Source organism: Chiloscyllium punctatum, chromosome 1 (genome assembly GCF_047496795.1).
Source record: "Chiloscyllium punctatum isolate Juve2018m chromosome 1, sChiPun1.3, whole genome shotgun sequence".
In the NCBI taxonomy this organism is placed as follows: Eukaryota; Metazoa; Chordata; class Chondrichthyes; order Orectolobiformes; family Hemiscylliidae; genus Chiloscyllium; species Chiloscyllium punctatum.
Genome location: NC_092739.1, coordinates 164,888,693 through 164,910,761, shown reverse-complemented (window position 1 = coordinate 164,910,761; position 22,069 = coordinate 164,888,693). Strand labels below are relative to the sequence as shown.

The window sequence follows — 22,069 nt, the reverse complement described above, 5'->3', positions numbered from 1 at the left end:
AGGGACACCCTAGTCCATTCCACAACCAACTCCCTCACCACAGCACCTTCCCATGTAACAGCAGAAAGTACAACACCTGCCCCTGCTCACCATCCAAGGGCCTCAGCAGTCTTTCCAGGTGAAGCAGCATTTCACCTGTACACCCCGATGAAGGAGCGTCGCTCTGAAAGCTAGTGTGCTTCCAATTAAATCTGTTGGGCTATAACCTGGTGTTGTGTGATTTTTAACTTTGTACACCCCAGTCCAACACCGGCATCTCCAAATCATGACTCCAATCTTGTGTATTGTATTCACTGCACCCAATGTGGCCTGGAGAAAACAAACATAGACTGCATGACCACTTTGCGGAATACCTCTGGTTTGTGTGCAAGCAGGACCCCAATCTTCCCATAGTGAGTCATTTTAACACAGTATCCTGCTAATATGCTCACATGTCTGTTCATGGCATGCTGCAGTGCTCCTGTGATTCACAGTACAAATTGGAAGGTCAACATCTCATCTTCAGAGGAGGCATTTTATAGCTTTCTGGACTTTATATTAAGTTCAACGACTTTATATTAAGTTAAATTGTGAACCAATTCCCATTTATTCCCTTTTTTTTAGCTTGTTATCATGTCTTCCTCTCTCCCCATCCCACTTAACTGTCCTTTCAAGTTAGGCAGGAAACACCCCATTGTTTTGTTATTCTCACGTTCCAATCATTTAATCTGAACGATCAACACTTTTTCTCAATTAGCACCCTACACCAATGACCTCCGCACACCCTGCCAAACTAAGGAATAAACGCTGTCTCCTCCACACTTCACTTCAGCACTGATGAAGAGTCATCTAGACTCAAAAACTTTAACTTGCTGTCTCTCTGTAGATGCTGCCTGACCCAATGTGATCTCCAGGATTTGTTAGTGTCAGTACAGATTCTCGCATCTACTGTAACTTGTTCCTACACTTTGTATATTGACCTTCAAAGCAAGGATACTTGAGTACAGGAGCAGTGATGTCTTACTGTATTTGTATAAGTCCTTCCTGAGTCAACACCTGAAGTATTGTATTCAGTTTTGATCTCCTTATCTGAGGAAGGATGTTCTGGCTATAAAGGGAATGCAACACACAATTGATTCCTGGCATGGCAGGTATACAGCACAGAAAATGGAACTTAGAACAGTACAGCACAGTACAGGCCATTCGGCCCTCAATCTTGTGCTGACCTTTTATACTACTCTAAGATTAAACTAACCTGCAAACCCTTCATTTTACTATCATCCATGTGCCTATCCAAGAGTCGTTTAAATGTCCCAAATGTATCTGAATCTACTACCACTGCTGGCAGTGATTTCCACACACCCACGATTCTCTGTGTAAAGAACCTCTGACACCTCCCCTAAACCTTCTTCCAATCACCTTAAAATTATGCTCCCTTGTGACAGCCATTTCCTACGTGGGAAAAAGTCTCTGACTATCCACTCTATCTATGCCTCTCATCATCTTGTCTATCTCTATCAAGTCATCTCTCACCCTTCTTCGCTCCATTGAGAAAAGCCCAAGCTCCCTCAACCTTTCTTCATAAGACATGCCCTCCAATCCAGGCAGCAACGTGGTAAATCTCCTCTGCACCCTTTCTAAAGCTTCCACATCCTTCCTATAATGAGGCAACCAGAACTGAACACAATATTCCAAGTGTGGTCTAACCAGGACTTTGTACAGCTGCAGCATAACTGAGTGGCTTTTAAACTCAATCCCCCGCTCATGAAAGCCAACACACCATGTGCCTTCTTAACAACCCAAATCAACTTGGCTGGCAACTTTAAGGGATCTATGGATGTGGACCCTGAGATCCCTCTGTATCTCCACACGACCAAGAATCATGCCTTTAATCCTGTAACCTACATTCAAATTCGACTTACAAACATGAATCACGTCACACTTTTCCAGGTTGAACTCCATCTGCCACTTCTCAGCCCAGCTCTGCATCCTGTTAATGTCCCATTGCAACCTACAACAGCCTTCCACACTATCCACAACTCCACCAACCTTCGTGTCAGCGGCAAGCTTAGTAAGCCACCCTTCTGCTTCCTCATTCAAGTCATTTAGATTAGATTAAATTCCCTACATAAGGAAACAGGCCCTTTGGCCCAACAAGTCCACACCAACCCTCCGAAGAGTAACCCACCCAGACCCATTCCCTGACCCGACACTTACCCCTGACTAATACACCTAACACTATGGGCAATTTAGCATGGCCAATTCACCCAACATGCACACCTTTGGATTGTGGGAGGAAACCGGAGAACCCGGAAGAAACTCACGCTCAAATGGGGAGAATGTGCAAATTCCACACAGACAGTCACCCAAAGTGGGAATCGAACCTGGGTCCCTGGCATTGTGAAGCAGCAGTGCTAACCACTGAGCCACTCCTTAGAGTGGCTCAAACTTAAATAAGCTTCCTTCTTCCTCTTGACTAGATCTTCTGCATAGGTAAAAACAATGACTGCAGATGCTGGAAACCAGATTCTGGATTAGAGTGACGTTGGAAAAGCACAGCAGTTCAGTCACCATCCGAGGAGCAGGAAAATCGACGTTTCGGGCAAAAGCCCTTCATCAGGAATAGAGGCAGAGTGCCTGAAGGGTGGAGAGATAAATGAGAGGAGGGTGGAGGTGGGGAGAAAGTAGCATAGAGTACAATAGGTGAGTCGGGGTGGGGATGAAGGTGATAGGTCAGAGAGGAGAGTGGAGTGGAAAGGTGGAACATAAGATAGGCAGGTAGGACAAGTCATGGGGTCAGTGCTGAGCTGGAAGTTTGGAACTGGGATGAGGTGGGGGAAGGGGAAATGAGGAAACTGGTGAAGTTAGAGCAGAGTGCTTTAGGGAACATCTCTGGGACACCCGCACCAATCAACCACACCGCTCTGTGGCCCACCATTTCAACTCTCACTCCCACTCTGCCGAGGACATGGAGGTCCTGGGCCTCCTTCACCGCAGCTCCCTCACCACCTGACGCCTGGAGGAAGAACGCCTCATCTTCCGCCTCAGAACACTTCAACCCCAGGGCATGAATGTGGACTTCAACACCCAAAGTTCTTACATCCCACCATCCCTTCCTTAACTCAGTGAGACAAGCCTATCCAGCACTCGCAGCAAGTGCTCCCTAAACAACCTCCACATTTCTGACATGCATTTCCCTGGGAATATCTGTTTCCAATTTATGAAGAGAGGTTGGTTGGGACTATATTTGATGGAGTTTAGAGGCTGCCTTTTTTTAAGTTTGCCAAGGAAAAAACATTGTGCCTCCGGAAACAGCGTATCGAAGTTTACTTTCCTGATCGTGTTTTCTTTGCGCATCTACTTAATGTGGCTTCTTTCTGATCAGCGATTTAATAAGTTTTCTTATTATGATGATTAGAATGATTATTTCCCATACGAAGTGCTGTATTGATTAAAGCAGGGTGGTATACTTGCGTGTTTTGTAAATAGTGTTGCAAGCATTAATATGATCTATCAAAATCACAAAGAGCAGAGGTCCCAAACCTGATCCCTGTGGAACACCACTGGTCACCCAGCTCCAGGCTGAGTACTTTCCATCTACTACCACCCTCTGACTTCTATGGGCCAGCCAATTCTGTATCCAGACAGTCAAATTTCCCTGTGTCCCAGATCTCCTTATTTTCTGAATGAGCCTACCATGGAGAACCTCATCAAACACCAAGGTAAAATCCATATAATCCACATCCACTGCTCTATCTTTATCAATGTGTTTGTCACATCCTCAAAACATTCAATAAGGCTTGTGAGGCATTACCAGCCCCTCACAAAGCCATGTTGACTATCTCTAATCAAACCATGCTTTTCCAAATAATCATAAATCCTGTCTCTCAGAATCGTCTCTAATAATTTGCCGACCACTGACGTTTTTCCCAGGGTTATCCCTAATCCCTTTCTTAACAAGGGATTAACATTTGCGACTCTCCAATCATCTGGTACTATTCCTCTGGACAGTGAAGATGCAAAAATCATTGCAAAGGTGCAGTAATCCCTTCCTCGCTTCCCATATAACCTTGGGTATATCTCGTCTGACCCAGGGGACTTATCTGCCCTCATGTTTTCAAAATTTCCAGCACATCCTCCTTCTTAACATCAAACTGTTCAACATATCAGTCTGTTTTGCACTGTCCTCACAAGTGACAAGGTCCATCTCACCAGTGAATATTGAAGTGAATACTGTATTCGTTGAGGACCTCCCCTATCTCCTCCAACTCTAGGCCCAAGTTTCCTTCACTATCCCTGATTGGCCCTCCGCTCATGCTGACCATCCTCTTTTTCCTCACATAACTGTAGAATGCCTTTGGGTTTTCCGTAAATATAACCGCTAAAGCTTTTTCATGCCCCCTTCTAGCTCTTATAACCCTCTCAAGCCCTGTCTGATCTTTGCTTCCTCAAACTTAAGTAAGCTTCCTTCTTCCTCTTGACTAGATCTTCTGCATCTCTTGTCACCCAAGGCTTTTTCATCCTACTATCCCTTCCTTACCTCAGTGAGACAAACCTATCCAGCACTCGCAGCAAGTGCTCCCTAAACAACCTCCACATTTCTGACATGCATTTCCCAGAGAATATCTGCTCCCAATTTATGAAGAGAGATTGGCTGAGTCTATATCTGTTGGATTTTAGGAGAACAGGAATGGGGGTGGTGGTGGTGGTGGCAAACACAGGTTGTTCCTAATGACCAAGCAGTCCAGAATTAGGGGATAAAGTCTAAGGAAAATGGGTAAAAAGTGAGGACTGCAGATGCTGGAGATCAGAGCTGAAAAATGTGTTGCTGGAAAAGCGCAGCAGGTCGGGCAGCATCCAAGGAGTAGGAGAATCGACGTTTCGGGCATAAGCCCTTCTTCAGGAAAGTGGGTAGGCCATTTAAAACTGAAATGAAGAGAAATTCCTTCACCCAGAGAATGGTGAAGCTGTGACATAGAAAACGGTTGAGGCAAAAACATTGAATGTTTTCAAGGAGTTCAATATACTGCTTAGGACTAAATGGGTCCAAGGGATTAGGAGAAAGCAGAAATAGGGTTTTGACTCAGCAACAATCATATCGAATCCCAGGCTTGAAGAGCTAAATGGTTTACTCCTGCTCCTAATTTCTATGTTTTTATGAAGAGGGATGTCAGGACATCAGTGTGAAGTATAAATACCAGCACCAACAGCTGGGAGAAATCAGCAATTTCCGTGACATAAACTCCACCTAATTCTATTTGAAATGTCATTTATTCTTTGGACCATCCATTTTACATGCAGCTTTACATTTTTCACATTTGTGGACTTAATTTGAGAGACTGGAAAAAGGATATAGTGAAAACAAGTCAAAGTATGAAATTCCACAATCATTCATCAGCACATTCTATAAAACATAAACATGGGAAATGCTTTGAAGTTTTGAACTCAGACTGGGAAAAACAAGGAACTTTGAATACGCCAAGTGTAGACAGAAAGTTAGTCCTTAGTTGAACAGTTCTGAGAATACTTTCGGTGGCCTAAAGATGGTGTTGCCATACCTTGATAGGGTTTAGGCACTGACTCAGCCCAAAACAATCATGCATGCTGAACAACTTGCATAAATGATATAATCAATCACTCTCTAAAATGTGATCAAACAAATATTCACCTTTTTAGATATTCACTCATGGGGCTTGAGCTTTGCTAGTTGGTCGGCATTTATTGCCCATCCCTAGTTGCCTTTGAACGGAGTGGTTTGCTCGGCTTTTTCAGAGAATAGCTGAGAGTCAACCACATTGCTGAAGATCTGGAGTCACATATAGGCCAGACCAGGTGAGTTTGGCAGATTTCCTTCCCTGAAGGAATTAGTGAACCCAATGGGTTTTTCTGACAACCAACAATGGTTTCATAGTAGATGCTTAATTCCAGGTTATTAACTAAATTCAAAATGCAACCATTTGCCTTGGTGGGATTGGAACCCAGGTCCCTAGAGCATTTCTGGATTAATAGTCCAGCAATAACATCAATAGGCCATCATCTCCAGTGATTAGTCACACAATTTTGCTTGCTTCACATTTGGCAATGGATAGCTAAGGTCACGTAGCCAGAATAACATTTTTCTCATTAATTCATTGAATGGGGGAGTTGCTACCTATGCCAGCATTGCTTATTCAGCTGTGATTGCCTTAAGAAGGTTGCACTGAGCTGGCATGTCGAACCACTCCAGTCTATTTGGTGTACTGAACAGTGTAGGAGGGTATGCCAGGAACAATACCAGACACCAACTTGGTGAAGTTACAAAATAGCTTTACTAATGTGTCAAACAGCAGAAGGAGCAAGTGATAAATGAAGCTAAGTGACTTTACAACCAACATATCAGACCTAAGCTCTGCAGTCCTGTCACATCCAGTCATGAATGACGGTGGATAATTAAACAACTTAGTAGAGGAAAGACTCTGCAAATATCCTGGTACTCAATAATGGGTAGCATGGCACAGCACTGCAAAAGATCAGTAGAAACATTCGCACCAACTTTCAGCTGGAATTGCTGTGGATGATCCATCAGTCTTTTTTAGAGGGTGCCTGAATCACAGACAGCTTTCAGCCAAGTTGATTCACTCCACTTTAATCCAACAATAAAAGAGTGGCAATATATTTCAAAGTCAGAATTTTCAGTGGATTGGAAGGGAATTTACAGGTGGTAGTAGTTGTTGTGGGTTTCAAAGGTGCTGTCCAAAAAACCTTAGTGACTTTCAGCAGTTCATCTTGTAGATGATGCATATTGTTGCTGCTGAGCATTGACCGAGGCAGGAGTAAATGTTTGTGATGTGGTGTCAATCCTGGATGGTGTCAAACTTCTCAAGTGTTATTGGAGCTGCACCCATCCAGGCAATTGGAGAGTATTCCATCATACTCCTGATTTGTGTCTTGTAAATGGAGGACAAACCATGAGGAGTCAAGAGGTGGATTACTCACGGCGGGACTCCAAGCCTCTGACCTGCTCTTGTACTCACAGTATTTACTTGGCTGGTTCAGTTTAATTTCTGGTCAATGGTAACCCCTAGGACTTTGACAAGGCGGGATTCAATGATGGTAAAACATTGAATATCAAGGCGCAATAATTAGATTCTCTCTTGATGGACATGGTCATTTTTTGGCACTTGTTTGGTGCAAAATTTACTTGCTTTTTGTCAACCCAAACCTGGATACTGTCCAAGTTTTGCTCCATTAGGACGTGGACTGCTTTATTATCTGAGGAGTTGCGAGTGGTGCTGAACATAGTGTTTGCTGATGATTGCACAACCGCTTGTGACCTTATGACAGAGTGAAGGCTGTTGATTAAGCAACTGAAAATGGTTGGACTCAAGACACCATCCTGAGGAACTCCTACAGAGATGCCCTGGAGCTGAGATGTCTGACTTCAAAGTCAAAAGAGTTTTCCCCGATTCACCTTGACTCCAGTTTTGCAAGGGCTTCTGAATACCACGCTCTGTCTGATGTGGCCTTGATGTCAAGGTCAGACACTCTCACCTCAACTCTGGAATTCAGCTCTTTTGTCCACGTTTGAACCGAGGCTGCAATGAGATTAGGAGGTGAGAGGGCCTGGCAGACACTAAACTGAGCATCAGTGAGCAGGCTATTATTTATCAACTGCTGTTTGATAGTGCTGCTATTGGCACCTTCCATCTCTTTACTCAGGATTCAGAGTAGACTAATGGGGTGGTAATTGGCCAGACTGGACTTGTTCTGCTTTTTGGCTCGGGATACACTTGTGCAACTTTCCACATTCTTAGGTAGATGCTAGGGTTGTAGCTGTACTGTAACATAGTAGCTATGGGGACAGCAAGTCCATGAGCACAAGTTATCTGTAATATAATTTTAATTTTGTCAGGGCCATTGCCTCTGCCATATCCAGTGCTTCAGATTGTTTCTTGATATCACATGGAGTAAAACAAATTGGCTGAAAACTGACTGGCATATGTTATGCAGGGGATCACTGGAGAAAGTCAAAATGGATCATCTACTCCGCAGTTCTGGCTGAACGTTCTTGCAAATGCTTTACCTTGATCTTTCGTTCTGATGTGTTGGGTTCTCCCATCATGGATGATGGAATTACTTGGGGATCTTCTTCTGCCAGTGAGTTGCTTCATTATTCACCAGTCATGACTGGATGTAACAAGATTGCAGAACTTACATTTGATGTTTTGATTGTGGAATTGTTTAGCTCTATCACTTGTTCCTTATGCTATTTGACATACAAATAGTACTGTTTTCTGGCCTCAAATGGTTGATACCTCATTTTCAGGCAAGTCTGGTATTGCTTCTGACATGTCCTCCTGCACTATTCTAAAGGAAGGTCGCTGGACACGAGATGTTAGCTTCCTTTCTCTCCATAGATGCTGCTAGATTTGAATTTCCCCAGCAATTTCTGTTTTTGTCCTCCTGCACTGTTTATTGAACAAGGGTTGATCGCCTAGCTTGATGTAACGGTAGAGTGGTAAATAAGCTGGGCCAAGTAGTTGCAATTGGCAGTACAATTCTGCTCCTTATCAAGGCCTGTAGCACCTCCTAGATGCCCAATTTTCAGTTGCTACATCTGTTCAAAGGCTATCCTACATAACATGGTGATACTTCACATGACACAATTGGGCGGGGTGGGGGGTGGGGGGCGGGGGTCGTATTCTCATTATGAAAATGGAATTTTGTCAACACAACGACTGTGCAGTGGTCAGTCCTAAAGATACTGTTAAGTCCAGATGTATCTGCAACAGGCAAATTGGTGAGATCAAGCTCAATTATATTCTTCCCTGATCATTTGCCGTGGACCAGGTTTCACAGTCATGTCACTTAGGCCTCGACCAGCTGGGTCAGCAGTGGTGCTGCCCACTAAATGATGGTCATTGAAATCTCTGCCCAGATTAGATTCCATGTCTTTATCACCTTTAGTGCTTGCTCTAAATGGTGTTTAACATGAAGGAGTACTAATTCACCAGATGACACAAGTGGCAGTAGGTGGCAGTCAGCAGGAAGTTTCCTTGCCCGCGTTTGATCTGATGCTATTATACTTCATGGGGAAATCAATGTTGAGGACTCTCAGAGCAATTCCCGTCTTATTGTATACCACTATGTTGCCAGTCTGCCACCTCTGTTGAATTATCCTGCCAATGGTGGTGGTTTTGGTGTGTCTGAGGTATAATTCAGTAAATATCACTCTGTCAAGCTGATGCTTGACTAATCTGAGACAGTTCACCCAGTTTTAACATTCACCACCAGATGCAGTGTTGACAATGTCTGCGACTGACATGCCAGGTAGTCTGTCTGGTTTCATTCCTCTTTTGAGACTTTTTAATCTGGTTAAATACAACAGAATGGCTTGTTCTGTCATTTCAAGAGGTCACATGTAAAGATGACAGAGCTCCTTCCCTATATGACATTAGTGAATGAGACTTCAGATTTTCACTGAATCCAAATTTTGCACTGGGATTTGAACCCCAGTTCCCAGAACGTTATCTGGGTCTCTGGTTTATTTGTCAGTGATATTATCACTACTCCATTGCCTCCCCTCTAGCAACCTGTTCAGATGTGTCATAATACTCCTCAGCGAGATGTGCCACATAAATTCAGATCTTCTGGCCCAGAAGCAGGAACATTAATACTGTGCCACACCCCTTACTCTATACCTATGCCAACACTCTTATTTAAAATGCTGCTTGTGCATAGCCCATCATATATAACAAAAAAAAGATTGAAAATACAGAATTGTTTGTGCTGCTTGGATTTTTATATACAGTGCAAAAAGTGTTTAAAAAAATTCAATCCTTCATTTTACTGCAGGTTTACTGCCATCAAGAATGGATGAAAAACTTCAGAACAGTTTTGAAACTTCAACTCAAACTCACTCAAAAGTGATGGTACTTTTGCAAAATGTCCAGTTCTGATGACAATTCAGGAACAGAGTAGTCAAAAGTAGACTGAATAAACAAAGAAGTTACAGGAGATCAGAGCACAAAAGACCATTCACGTATTCCAGTCATTAAGGTTCATGTACAGGGCCCATACAAACGTTTGTTCAACTCATTTTTTCTTTGATATTAAACCTCTGTGTTCCATGTTAATAAAGGTATCAATCTGGTGTCGATGCTTCAACCACGACATGCATTTGAAAACACCTTTAATAGAGGTAAGGGTCTTAGGTGCTTCACAGCAGTATAACTGAGTCAAAATTTGACTCTGACCCACATACAAAACAGGAACCAATGTAGACCATTCATTGCCTTGAGAAGGATTCCATTCCTGGAATCCTGCCAATCAGGCAAAGATCAATTTATGCATATTCCAAAGGTGAAAACACAGAAGCAGTTAATAGGATGGATAATCAGGAGGCTTGTCAAAGAAGAGCCCTGTTTTAAGAAGAGTTTAGAGACACAGAGGTTTAGTAAGGGAATTCCAATACTTAAGGTCTATGCAGCTGTAGGCACAATCACCAATGGGAAAATAGTTTATTTTAGCACCCTTAGTGGAATAAAATGTCTGAAGGCATTATGGAATATTATAAAACACCACTTGCCAGAGTCGCATTCGGAGAAACTAGGCCAGGTGATCCAAAATCTATTCACCGAAATTGCTGTCAAGGTGTAGCAACCGATTATATTCATTCATTGTATAGAGTGGGTGCATTTTTTTCTTGAACTGAGCACTCATCCCATATGTTTTGGGGCAGTCTCTACTCATCTAGGCTTCACATTAGCGATTGGCCAGATATAGTCAAAGGTAGTATATACTTAACTACATGACCTTTATTCTGGAACTTCAGAACATCAAAATTACTTAAGTTACCTCCCTGTTTCATTCATTATTTTTAAGTCTAAGCACCTTTGACTTGGCAAGATCACATTTAACTCTCGTCCCTTATTACAGATGACTACATCACTAAATGCTTGACTTGCTAAACCACTTCAGCAGCGTTAAGAGTATGCTGCAGGAGGCGGGGGATGTCCAGTACGTCAAAATCTGGAATTCATAACACAAACATGATTTCATTGAACTCACACTATTGCTGTCAAGATGTGCAGGTTAGGTAAACTGGCTATGCTAAATTGTCTGTAGTGTCCAAGAATGTGCAGGTGAGGTGGATTAGCCATGCTAACTGTGGAGTTATGGGAATAGAGGGCCATGTCTGGGTGGGAAGCTTTTGGAGAGTTGGTGTGGACTCGATGGGCTGAATGGCCTCCTTCCACACTGTAGGAATTCTATGATTCTATGGTTTGAAGGGTCAAATGGCTTACCTCTACACTTAATTCTTATGTTCCAATGTAAAGAAAGGTTCAATAAAAATATTCTGGCAGTAACTCACAAATTACCGCATTTATCACATGGGGACATTCAACCTCATAACTCGCCATATTGAAATTCAAACTCACAACCATTGGCTAGCATGATGACTAAACTCCTAAACTCTGATTTATAATCATATTTCTCATCTCCTTTTGTAGTTTTTCTTCGTCATTACATAGGTTAGAAGATTTACATTAAGCACAAGCCCTTGAATGTTTTGCAAGGAATTGCTTTTTAGTCTCTTCATTAATTATTGTTTTAACACTTGTGACCACAACTGTTGTTGCTCTTTGCACCCTTTCCAATTATTCACAAAGACAAAGTTAAATAATTATAGAAATATCACATTCCAATAAGGACTACACATTGTAAATTGATCTGAAAAACTCTCTAAAGTATGTTCATGGTGACAGTCATAGCTGACAGATAGCACTGTCACACTGGTGTCATAAACTTGCAATGTTTGCAACTTTAGTATCATAGTTAATCTCAAAAGCTTCCAAAGACACATTCGGGTTATTTTCACCTTGGTAACACTGCAGTCTTTGTCCAGTCTCAGGTAAGCTGATGCAGATACCATCAAGCTCTGCAAATCCATCTCTTTTCCTCTCAACTTCACTTTCTACCTTTAAGACATTCCTTAAAACCTATCCTTTTCATTAAACTTCTGGTCATTTTACCCGATATCTTTAATGTGGGTTTGTTGTAGAGCTGTCTTTGTTGGACTGGGATGGACAAAATCAGAAGTCACACGTTACCAGGTTATAATCCAACAGGTTTATCTGAAATCAGAAGCTTTCATGGAGCACCTTTTGTCAGGTGAACTGAGAGAGAAGAGCACAGACACAGAATTTATAGGCAGACAGATCAAAAGATCATACAACTGGTGTGAGTGGAATGTCGAATAATAAGTTGCTGCAGGTGACAAAGAGTGTTAGACGGTGTGAGTAAAGCATTAACAGCTGAATAACAAGCTACGAACTATAATCTGGTTAAATGAGGCAGAGAGATAATTGCAAAAAATTAAAAACACGATGGTGCTGGAAACAAACTAAATGACTGGAGTAACAGGATAGGTAGAAGAGTCACATGCCAAGGTTCTAACCAAAGTAATAAGTAATCCAAAACTGTACAAACTAATTAAGGTAGAGAGATCATAACAATTTATCAAGGTGATGATGCTAAAACAGGACAGTAAGGAAGATTTTACAGATACGGAACAGTGTGGTGGGCTCAGATGTTGTGCGAAATGAACCCAAGATCACAGTTGAGGCCGTCTTCATGGGTACACAGCAGTACCATCAGTTTCTGTTCAGCGATTCTGCATTGTTGTGTATCTCAATGCCGCATTGAAAGAAGCTTACCCGAATATTGGAGGCTGAATGACCTTGACTGCTGAAGTGTTCCCAACTGGAAGGGAATATCCCTGTCTGGTGTTTGTTGCCTGGTGTCTGTTCATCCATTGTTGTAGCGTCTGCATGATCTCGAAAATACATCATGCCTTGCGGCATCCTTGCCTGCAGCAAGTGAGATAGGCAACCTTAGCCAAGTCACATGAGTTTCTGCTGTGTGCGTGGTGAATGGCGTTCCCATATGCGATGGTAGTATCTATGTCAATGATCTGAAGTGTCTTGCAGAGGTTGCCATGGCAGAGTTGTATGGTGTTGTCCTGAAGGCTGGGTAGTTTGCTGTGAATGATGGTCAGTTTAAGGTTTGACGGATGTTTGAAGGCGAGAAGTGAGGCAAAGGGATGATCTTGGCAAGATGCTCATTGTCATCGATGACATGTTGAAGGCTGCAAAGAACATGGTATAGTCTCTCCAATCTAGAGAAGTACTGGAAGACGAAGGGTACTCTATCAGTCATACTCTGTGTCGATCTTCTGAGGAGGTCACTGTGGTTTTTCACTGTGGCATGTCAGAACTGGCAATCGATGAGTTAAGCATCATATCCCATTCTTATGAGGGCGTCCTTCAAAATCTTTAGGTGTCCATCATGTTTCTCCTCATCTGAGCAGATCCTGTAGATGCACAGGGCTTGTCTGTAGGGGTAGCTTCTTTAATATGTTTAAGGTGGAAGTTGGAGAAGTGCAGCATCGTCAGGTTATCCATGAGACAGCAGAGAGTGAGGTCCTTGAATCACTTAAACAACTGCATATTGACATCTACAAGTTTCATCCCACCATCAGACTTACCATGAACTATTCTTCAGAATCAGTCTCATTCTTGGACTCACGAATTTCCATCAAGGTCAGATACCTCAGTACCTCACTCAACTGCAAGCCCACGGACAAAAGTCATCCCCTACGGACAGACAAGCAGGAGGCTGGAAGAACACAGCAAATCAGGCAGCATCAAGAGGTGGAGAAGTCAATGTTTGAGGTGTAACCCTTCTCCAGTCCTGAAGAAGGGTTACACCCAAAACGTCGACTTCTCCACTTCCTGATGCTACGTGGCTTGCTGTATTCCCCCAGCTTCCTGCTTGTCTATCTTGGATTCCAGCATCTGTAGTTCTTTTTGTCTCCATTCCCTATGGATAAGCCTTGCGCATACACAGGATCTGCTCAGATGAGGAGGAATGCAACAGACACCTGAAGATTTTGAAGCATGCCTTCCATAAGAACAGGGTATGATTGCCAGTTCCGATGTGCCACAGTGAAAAACTTCAATGACCTCCTCAGAAGATAAACATGGGAAATGACTGATAGAGTACCCTTCGCCATGCAGTACTTTCCTGGACTGGAGAGACTACGACATATTCTTCGCAGTTTTCAATAAGTCAATGATGATCATAAGCATCTCTCCAAATCATCCCTTTGCCTCCACTTTTCGCCTTCAAACAACTGCCAAACCTTAAACAGACCAGTGTTCACAGCTTTCAGGATAACATGGACCAAAACACCACACAACCCTGCTATGGCGACCTCTGCAAGACATGTCAGATCTTCGACATGGATACTACCATCACATGCGAACACCACACACCACGTACATGGTAGGCACTCATGTGATTCAGCCAATGTTATCTGTCTCATACGCCGCAGGCAAGGATGATCCAGGCATGTATATTGATGAGATGATGCAGACGCTACAACAATGGATGAATGGACACCGCACAACAATCGTAAGGTAAGAATGCTCCCTCCCATTCGGGGAACACTTTAGCAGTCAAGGACATTCAGCCTCTGATCTTCAGGTAAGCATCCTCCAAGGCAGACTGTGAAATACACAACAATACAGAATCGCCAAGCAGAAACTGATGGGCAAGCTCCCTACCCATGAAGACGGCGTCAACTGTGATCTTGGGTTCATGTCAAGTTACATATGACCCCACTCACTGTTCTACATCTGTAAAATCATCTTTACTGTCTTGTTTTGGCACCATTACCTTGAGAAATTATTATGATCTCTCTACCTTAATTAGCTTGTACAGTTTTAGATTACTTATTACTTTGGTTAGACCCATGGCATATGACTCTTATACCTATTATGTTATTCCAGTTATTTAGTTCAAGCACCACCGTATTTTTAATTTTTTCTTATTATATCTCTGCCTCATTTAATCAATTGAATTGAAACCTGCAACCCATTCTCAAAGATGAAAGAATTAACAGCAATCTAGGTTTGTACAATGTATCATATCAGTTGCATGACACTATGATCTTAATCTATAAGTTGTATCTTATGATCCTGCCCCACTAGCTACCTGACAAAGGAGCAATGCACCAAAAGCTAGCACTTCAAAATAAAACTGTTGGACTATAACCTAGTGTCGCATGATTTTTAACTTCAGTTAATTGGATTATAGGTCATCCCTTTGCTTCTTAACACTCGATTGCACAATACAGAGGCAAGAACTGGGACAGTGAGAGCACATTTAAATATCTGGCAGAGAAGAGTTCACTTATAGAAACACAGGAACAACAGTCGGCCTTTCAGCCCCTCAAGCCTGTTTTGCCATTTAATGAGACCGTAGCGGATCTGTGCCTTTGGCCCATATCCCTTCATATCCGAGATAAACTTTTATTAAGCAATCCCAAATTTAAAACTAACAATTAACATAATTTAGATGAATATGAGGTGCTGCATTTTGTCACATTCCCAATGAAGAGCTTATGCCCGAAACGGTGATTCTCCTGCTCCTTGGATGCTGCCCGACCCGCTGTGATTTTCCAGCGCCACACTTTTCGACTCTGACTCTCCAACATCTGTAGTCATCGCATTCTCCTTGTATATGAATAGGAAGGGCTTAGAGGGATATGGGCCAAATGCTGGCAAATGTGACTAGTTTAATTTAGGATATCTGGTCGGACGGATGAGTTGGACTGAAGAGTCTGTTCCAGTCCTGTACAACTTTATGACTCTAACTTTGTCCCAGACGGACTATGAATCTATCTCAGCCTCAAAGTATACCCAAGAATTTGCCCGCCCACAGCTCTGTGGCAAGGAGTTCCAAAGTGTCACAACCCTCTGAGAGAAGAGGTTCTTCCTCTTCTCAGTTTCAACCTGGCATCCCTAGATCAATCTGTCACATCCCCATTGCTGATGGAATAACAGGGGGGGTATAAACGCCCCGCCCCTTTAATGATTGACGGGCGACGCGTCCAATGGGGCGCGGCGATGGGCAAGGGAGCGGGATGGACGGGTGATTTCCACCTAATCGAATGCAGGGGGCGTGACCAGAGACGGGCCGTTCAGTCCTCGCGCCCCACGACCCGGCTGACGGTTGGAGACGACCCTCCTTCCCCCCCTCCGGGGACAGCGCGAGAGGCGCGTTCAAATAACCCGCCGCACTCAAACTCGAGCGACTCTACCTGGTCAAATCGTGGTTTCCCCAGAGCAAACAGAGGGTAGTCCGCTTTTCCACCTGCTGCCATCTCCAACAGGTTTGAGATCGCTCGTCCCGACTGTCGCACATCCCTACGTAGCCCTGGAATAGGGGGCGGGGCAAAGGGGGTTGACAGGGCGAGGTCAAAGGGCGATAGGGGGCGGGGACCGATCCCACGGACCAGACGCTGTTGCAGGTCATCGCTGCGGCGAGTTGAACTACATTTCCCGTCGTGCCCGGCTGCGCATGCGCTGTACCCTCGGCTGCCTCTTACTGGATTAGCACAGCAATTCAGGCAGCGTCCAACGAGCAGCGAAATCAACGTTTCGGGCAAAAGCCCTTCATCAGGAATGAGACTCATGGGCTGCGAGGCGTTCAGAGATAAATGGGAGGGTTGGGGGGTGGGGGGATGGTATCTGAGAATGCAGGAGGTAGATGAAAGTGAGGGAGATAGGTCAGAGAGGAAGATGGAGCAGATAGGGCGGTGCTAAGTTGGAGGCTTGGGGAATGAGGAAACTGGTGAAATCCACATTGATCCCATGTGGTTGCAGGGTCCCAAGACAGAATATGGGGCGTTCTTCCTCCAGGCATCAGGTGGTAACGATCCTCAAGTTGGTGACCTGATATGGAGGAGGCCACATCGGATACGGTAGATGACATTGGTAGAGGTACAGATAAATTTCTGTCGGATGTGGAAGGATCCTTGTACGGAGGTGAGGGAGAGATGTGGGCGCAGGTTTTGCATTTCCTGGGGAGGCAGGGGTAGGTGCTCCCCGGGACGGAGATGTGGGCTGGTGGGGGTGCAAGCATCTGACAAGGGAGTCATGGAGGGAACGGTCTCTCCGGAACACTGATAGGAGTGGGGAGGGAAGCATATCGTTGGTGGTGGGGCCCGTCTGTCGGTGGCAGAAGTGGTGGAGGATGATGACGTGTATAGAGAGCTTGGTGGGGTGGGGGGTCTTCTTCAAAGATCACAATTTCCCCTCCCACGTCATCAAAAATGCCCTCCAATACATCTCCTCCACTTCCCGCACCTCCGCCCTCTAACCCCACCATTCCCAACGCAACAAGGACAGAACCCCCCCGTCCTCATCTTCCACACTATCAACCTTCGTATACACTGCATCATCCTCCAACTCAACCCCCTCTCATTTACTCTCAGCGCCCCCACCTCACAAGCCTATTCCTGATGAGGGGCTTACACCAGGATCAATGTGGAGTTCACCAGTTTCCTCATTCCCCCTTCCCCACATTATCCCAGTCGCAAACCTCCAACTTGCTCCTGTCCGACCTATCACATTCTCAGCTACTTTCCCCCCCCCCCTCCTATTTATCTCCCAGCCCCCCCTCCTATTTATCTCCCAGCCCCCCCCTGCCCACAAGCCAATTCCTAATTAAGGGCTTATGCTCAAAACATCAATTCTCCTGCTCCTCGGATGTTGCCTGACCTGCTGTCCATTTCCAGCACCACACTCTTGACTCTGATCTCCAGCAACTGCAGTCCTCACTTTCTCCTAATGGATAATGAGACAGCCTTACTTGTGACTCTCACATCTTGCAAATTTTTCTTTCATAAAAAATAAAAATGCAATAATGCCATGTGCTGTGGATTTGCATCAACTGGATTTAAGATTCACTAAACTATTTTGCATAAACACTTGAAAGTAAAAGATAACATTTTCATCCAAAAATCTACATACCTGGCAAATATCTCTGTCACCCAATCTCAAAAGAAATTATTAAAAATTCTGACACGCAACTTGATTATTTCATGATGTAACTTTATTAACAAGCAGCATCTTTTAAAGCTCCATCTCCACTTTCTGAAAGCAGGATTTTGTTTTAATTACATAAAGGTAGAAGAGTTTAGACAGGATTCTCTTCAATCTAAAATAGGATAAGATGTATTGCGATACTATACCACTAGGGCACGTTGAGATTCTATACATTCTGACATGAACAGGATAGGGACATGTTGAGATTCTATACATTGTGACTGTCTAAGAAATGGGTAAGTATCCTATACTTTGAACACTCCCTATCCACAATGGCAGCTAATGAAGTAGAGAAAAAAAAAATCCAAACCTGTCCACTTCAAAATAAATCCATGATATAAATTACTGTTGAAAACATTTCAATTCCACAGAAAAATAAACATTCAATTTATTTGTCAAATTCTTTTTCTTTCAGCCCACGAGTTATTCTATAGATAATGATACAGATTGATTGTTGCAGTGACTGTGTCCTTTAGGACCTTATAACATAGGAATCCATATGGAGTAGGTACTGCAACACCAGCATTCAGGATAATGAACTTCTCAACCTTAGGTTTTACTCAGTTTTTAAATTAGATCAGATTTAAATTTTAGAAGCAGCTTATCACAATGGATTTGCTTCAGAACAGATGTACAATTTCTGAACACTCTCACTTTGGAAGCTGAGTTAAGATTATATGAAGTATACTAGCAAGAGAAATATTTATATACAGTGCTTTAAACAATCTTTGTCGATAAATTCCGACTATGAGACAGAAACTAACCAACTCTTACAAAAATAACTGAAGTTTTAAGGTAGATGCTTTCCTGAGGATGACTTTGTTGTTTGGGACACACTGTTCCTGTCAAAACACATGCGATTTTGCTTGTACACGTATAACCCTTCCTTAACAATATCACTTCAAAAATTTCTGATTTTTATTTAAGCCAACAGTCATCATTCAGTTGGAGGTTTTATTTGCAAATGGAAGCAGACCTCAGATGTGACCTAGGAGTGGGAAACAGCAACAAAATTGTCCTGTAATCGCTTGATAACTTAAATTTATTCAAAATACATTAAATTGCCTCCAGGACCAACCTACGGCAGTGCTCATTGAACTGTTGTCAAAAACCCTACAGTTACCTTCATTATGCAGGACGAGGGAAGGGGTAAAATGAAGCCGGAAAGTTTCCTAATGCCAATCCTTTGAACCTTATCAGAAAGTGCTCCAGTGTGGATATAAGGCAACAATCAGTTCAGGCTCTGACACAATACACTGGTTGGATTATATAACTTCTAGAAATGAAGAGAGTCACAAGTCCATGAGGGAATAGTAGGAAACTGCGGTCACTTGAACGCAATTTCTCCAGTACTGATTGGTGAGTGGAAGAAATAGGCAGTGGCAAAGTATCTGGTCAGTTATTGTTCTTTTGAAAGGTCATCAGTTCTGTCACATCAATAACAGTTAAATTGCATAGAGAAGCTTTCTTATTCCTAGATATCAGATGGTTACAGAGCCAAAACAGATGAGAAAAACAAATAGGACATTGGTTTTTGTACAAAAAAGTGGGTACTAACAGATGGCTGGAAGATGTGTATAAATGAAAAACAATGAACATATTTTATGGGACTTGTTGCATGCTTGCAAAGGCACAGGTACTTGGTATATAGCACAGGTTATATGCAGTTTAAAACTACTGTTAACTTCGCTTCAACCAGAGGGAAGTCTCCTTACGTGCAAGCTCTGAATATTTTTCTCTTTCAGAATTTACATTTTGCACAGCAAACATCCGTGGCCTGTAAATAAAACTGCCAATTTGTTGTCAATCTGTGCTGAATTATAGGATAAGCTTGATGCTGCAGGATCATGCCCATTAACTATAGGTTGCTCTAATTTAATTCCCGACTCTTGTCCAACCAACAAATCAGAGCTGCATTTGCCTTCTGGCTGCAACTGTGAATACACTGTTCCAGCTAAAGTGTGACTAAGTCATGTTCCCCTTTAACCATCTCTTGAGCAGATTACGAATGTCTCTCTTGGAACAATCATTTTAAAAACACAGGGCATCTACAGCAGGAAAATTATTAAATCTGTTGTATTATTTGGTTCCAGCATTTACTAGTATAAGGGGTAGAGAGGAAACCCTTCTACAGTCACAAGGCACAAGGCTGTATCATTTGTTAACTGCCTTGTTCTTCATCTTTTCACTCACTGCTTGGAGAATGCTGGGCTTTTGCTCCATGACTTGCACTAACACTATATCAATGTATTCTTCTAAATCTCGCACATGTTCCTCCTTCTTCTTCATCTCCAACTCCTGCTGCAGAATTATTTTGATGAGTTCATCATGAGTCAGGTGGTAGTAACGAGCGACTGGGTCAGTGGGCTTGGATTCCTGCAACACAATTAACCCAAGTAAAAAAAAATACACCAATTTGAAGAATTGTCCAACAGGCAGCATTATCCCTTCCTGGCTCAATGAATAAAAATAAATCTTGACTACCACATGGAGCAGTTTCTACCCCTTCACTGCATGGAGTGACTGATCTCAGTTTAAATGGAAGGATAGGCATTGCAAATTCTTTGCGACTGAATTGCTATTCTTTTGTTGCTGGTGTTGGCTTGACTCAGTTAATAGTACTTGCAAAATAAGCTTCACTCCATGGTTTGAAAGATTAGTGCAGTAAAGAGGCAGCAGTAATGTCTTTTGACTCATATTAAACACTGGACAAGATTTGTTGGGGTTGATGGAACATTTTTGTATTTTCATATCATTCTTAAGGTGGTAAACTATCAGTTGTCTAGTACGGAATTGCGAAAAAATTCAGAATGGAGGAGAGAGATTTAAAATAATAGATAAAACAAATAAGGGCTTTTAATCTTAATACAGTCTGTGATCAACCCAACCTTGACAATAGTTTTATAAGGATCGGAAAATTACAGAAATGCTGTACCTAATTAAACTGGTTTTCTGATAAACAAGCATTCACAGGAGAGAAGACCTTTTAATTACCAGTTACCACTTCATTACCTTGGCAGCTAAGAACATTCCTTAATGAGTAATATTGTGATCAGAGGCTATCACATCACACCACCCCCAATGCTACCCAAAATAAATATTAATAGCTGAGCATGGCCAGCAGGTCTCCAAGTCCCTTCTCAGCTTAAATAATCAAAGTAAGCCCTTCCATTTTATACCAGTGGCAGACACCTTCCAAGTAACGTTCAAAAAGACCACAGTCACCTTCTTACATGAAAAGGGCAAGGACTTCAACAGCTGTGTCCTCTGCAGTCTCATATCTTTGCTCAACTGAAATCAAACAAGGAAGCCTTCAGGCTAGGCTTTGTCAATTGCAGTAGCCCATCCAGACCAAACCAAGTTGGCTGAAAAATATCTCTTACACCTGGATAACAATACACTCGTCCTGAATGCAAAATAGATTTTCAGCCAGCAAAATGAAGCTTTTGACTCACTGTTGCTCTTTGGAAACAAACTCAGTTTGCAAGAATTTCAGGCTCAAAGGGCTTATAATTGCCCTCAAGTAGTGAGCTCCCATATCAAGTCACTGCAGACCATTTGGTGAAGGCACATGCACAGTGCTGTTCGAGATCCAGGAGTTTGACAATGAAGGACTGGTGATTTGTTTTCTCTATATGCCACGAGCAGACCTTTGTACTCTGTCTCCAAGCTCACTGCTTCACTCACTAGCATCTTCCCAGAAATTAAAATTTCAGGCAACCCACCTACAACAATTTATGTTCATATAATACCTTTAAGGTAATGCAAGATACTTCACACCAACAGCAGGAAGGTGGTTATAACTGTGTGCTAATGATTGTTAAAAAGGTAGATATGAAAGTAGAGAATCTAGCAAGGCAAAGAAGTTAGGGAAAGGAATGCCCAAGATTGCAATGAGGAGCTAGTGTGCAGAAAATGAGTCAAATATCAAACATTATGGCACAGAGGACGAGAAGTGCAGAAACAGATATGGAAGAGATGCAAGTTGGGATGCAAGTCTGGCAGAGGAGATAGAGATGCTGGAGAGATTTATCGGAGTAAACAGAAATATTGAAATAAATACTGTGATGGGCAGAGGGCAAGCATGAATTAAGCAAGGATCCCCTTCACATAGTCTCAAGCTTATTTGAGAAGACGTCCATGCAGCTGGAGAT

General features: G+C 42.8%; 2 protein-coding genes and 1 long non-coding RNA gene across 5 annotated transcripts in view; 1 reads left to right on the top strand and 2 right to left on the bottom strand.

The window, feature by feature from the left end:
- The window catches only part of LOC140481584 (sideroflexin-5-like), a 327,308-nt gene extending 311,058 nt beyond the window's left edge, over positions 1-16,250 (bottom strand). Inside the window, exon 1 of the mRNA XM_072578021.1 lies at positions 16,127-16,250. Within this exon, the coding sequence (XP_072434122.1) occupies positions 16,127-16,189 (63 nt within the window). The 5' untranslated portion in view covers positions 16,190-16,250. The remainder of the gene's footprint in view (positions 1-16,126) is intronic.
- Positions 16,035-22,069, top strand: part of LOC140481587 (uncharacterized) — a 39,679-nt gene continuing 33,644 nt past the window's right edge. For all 3 annotated transcript variants that reach the window (XR_011961562.1, XR_011961564.1, XR_011961561.1), the window contains exon 1: positions 16,035-16,198. This is a non-coding gene — a long non-coding RNA (uncharacterized lncRNA). The remainder of the gene's footprint in view (positions 16,199-22,069) is intronic.
- The window catches only part of LOC140481577 (uncharacterized), a 132,346-nt gene continuing 128,181 nt past the window's right edge, over positions 17,905-22,069 (bottom strand). The window contains 1 exon segment of the mRNA XM_072578007.1: positions 17,905-20,291. Within this exon segment, the coding sequence (XP_072434108.1) occupies positions 20,070-20,291 (222 nt within the window). The 3' untranslated portion in view covers positions 17,905-20,069.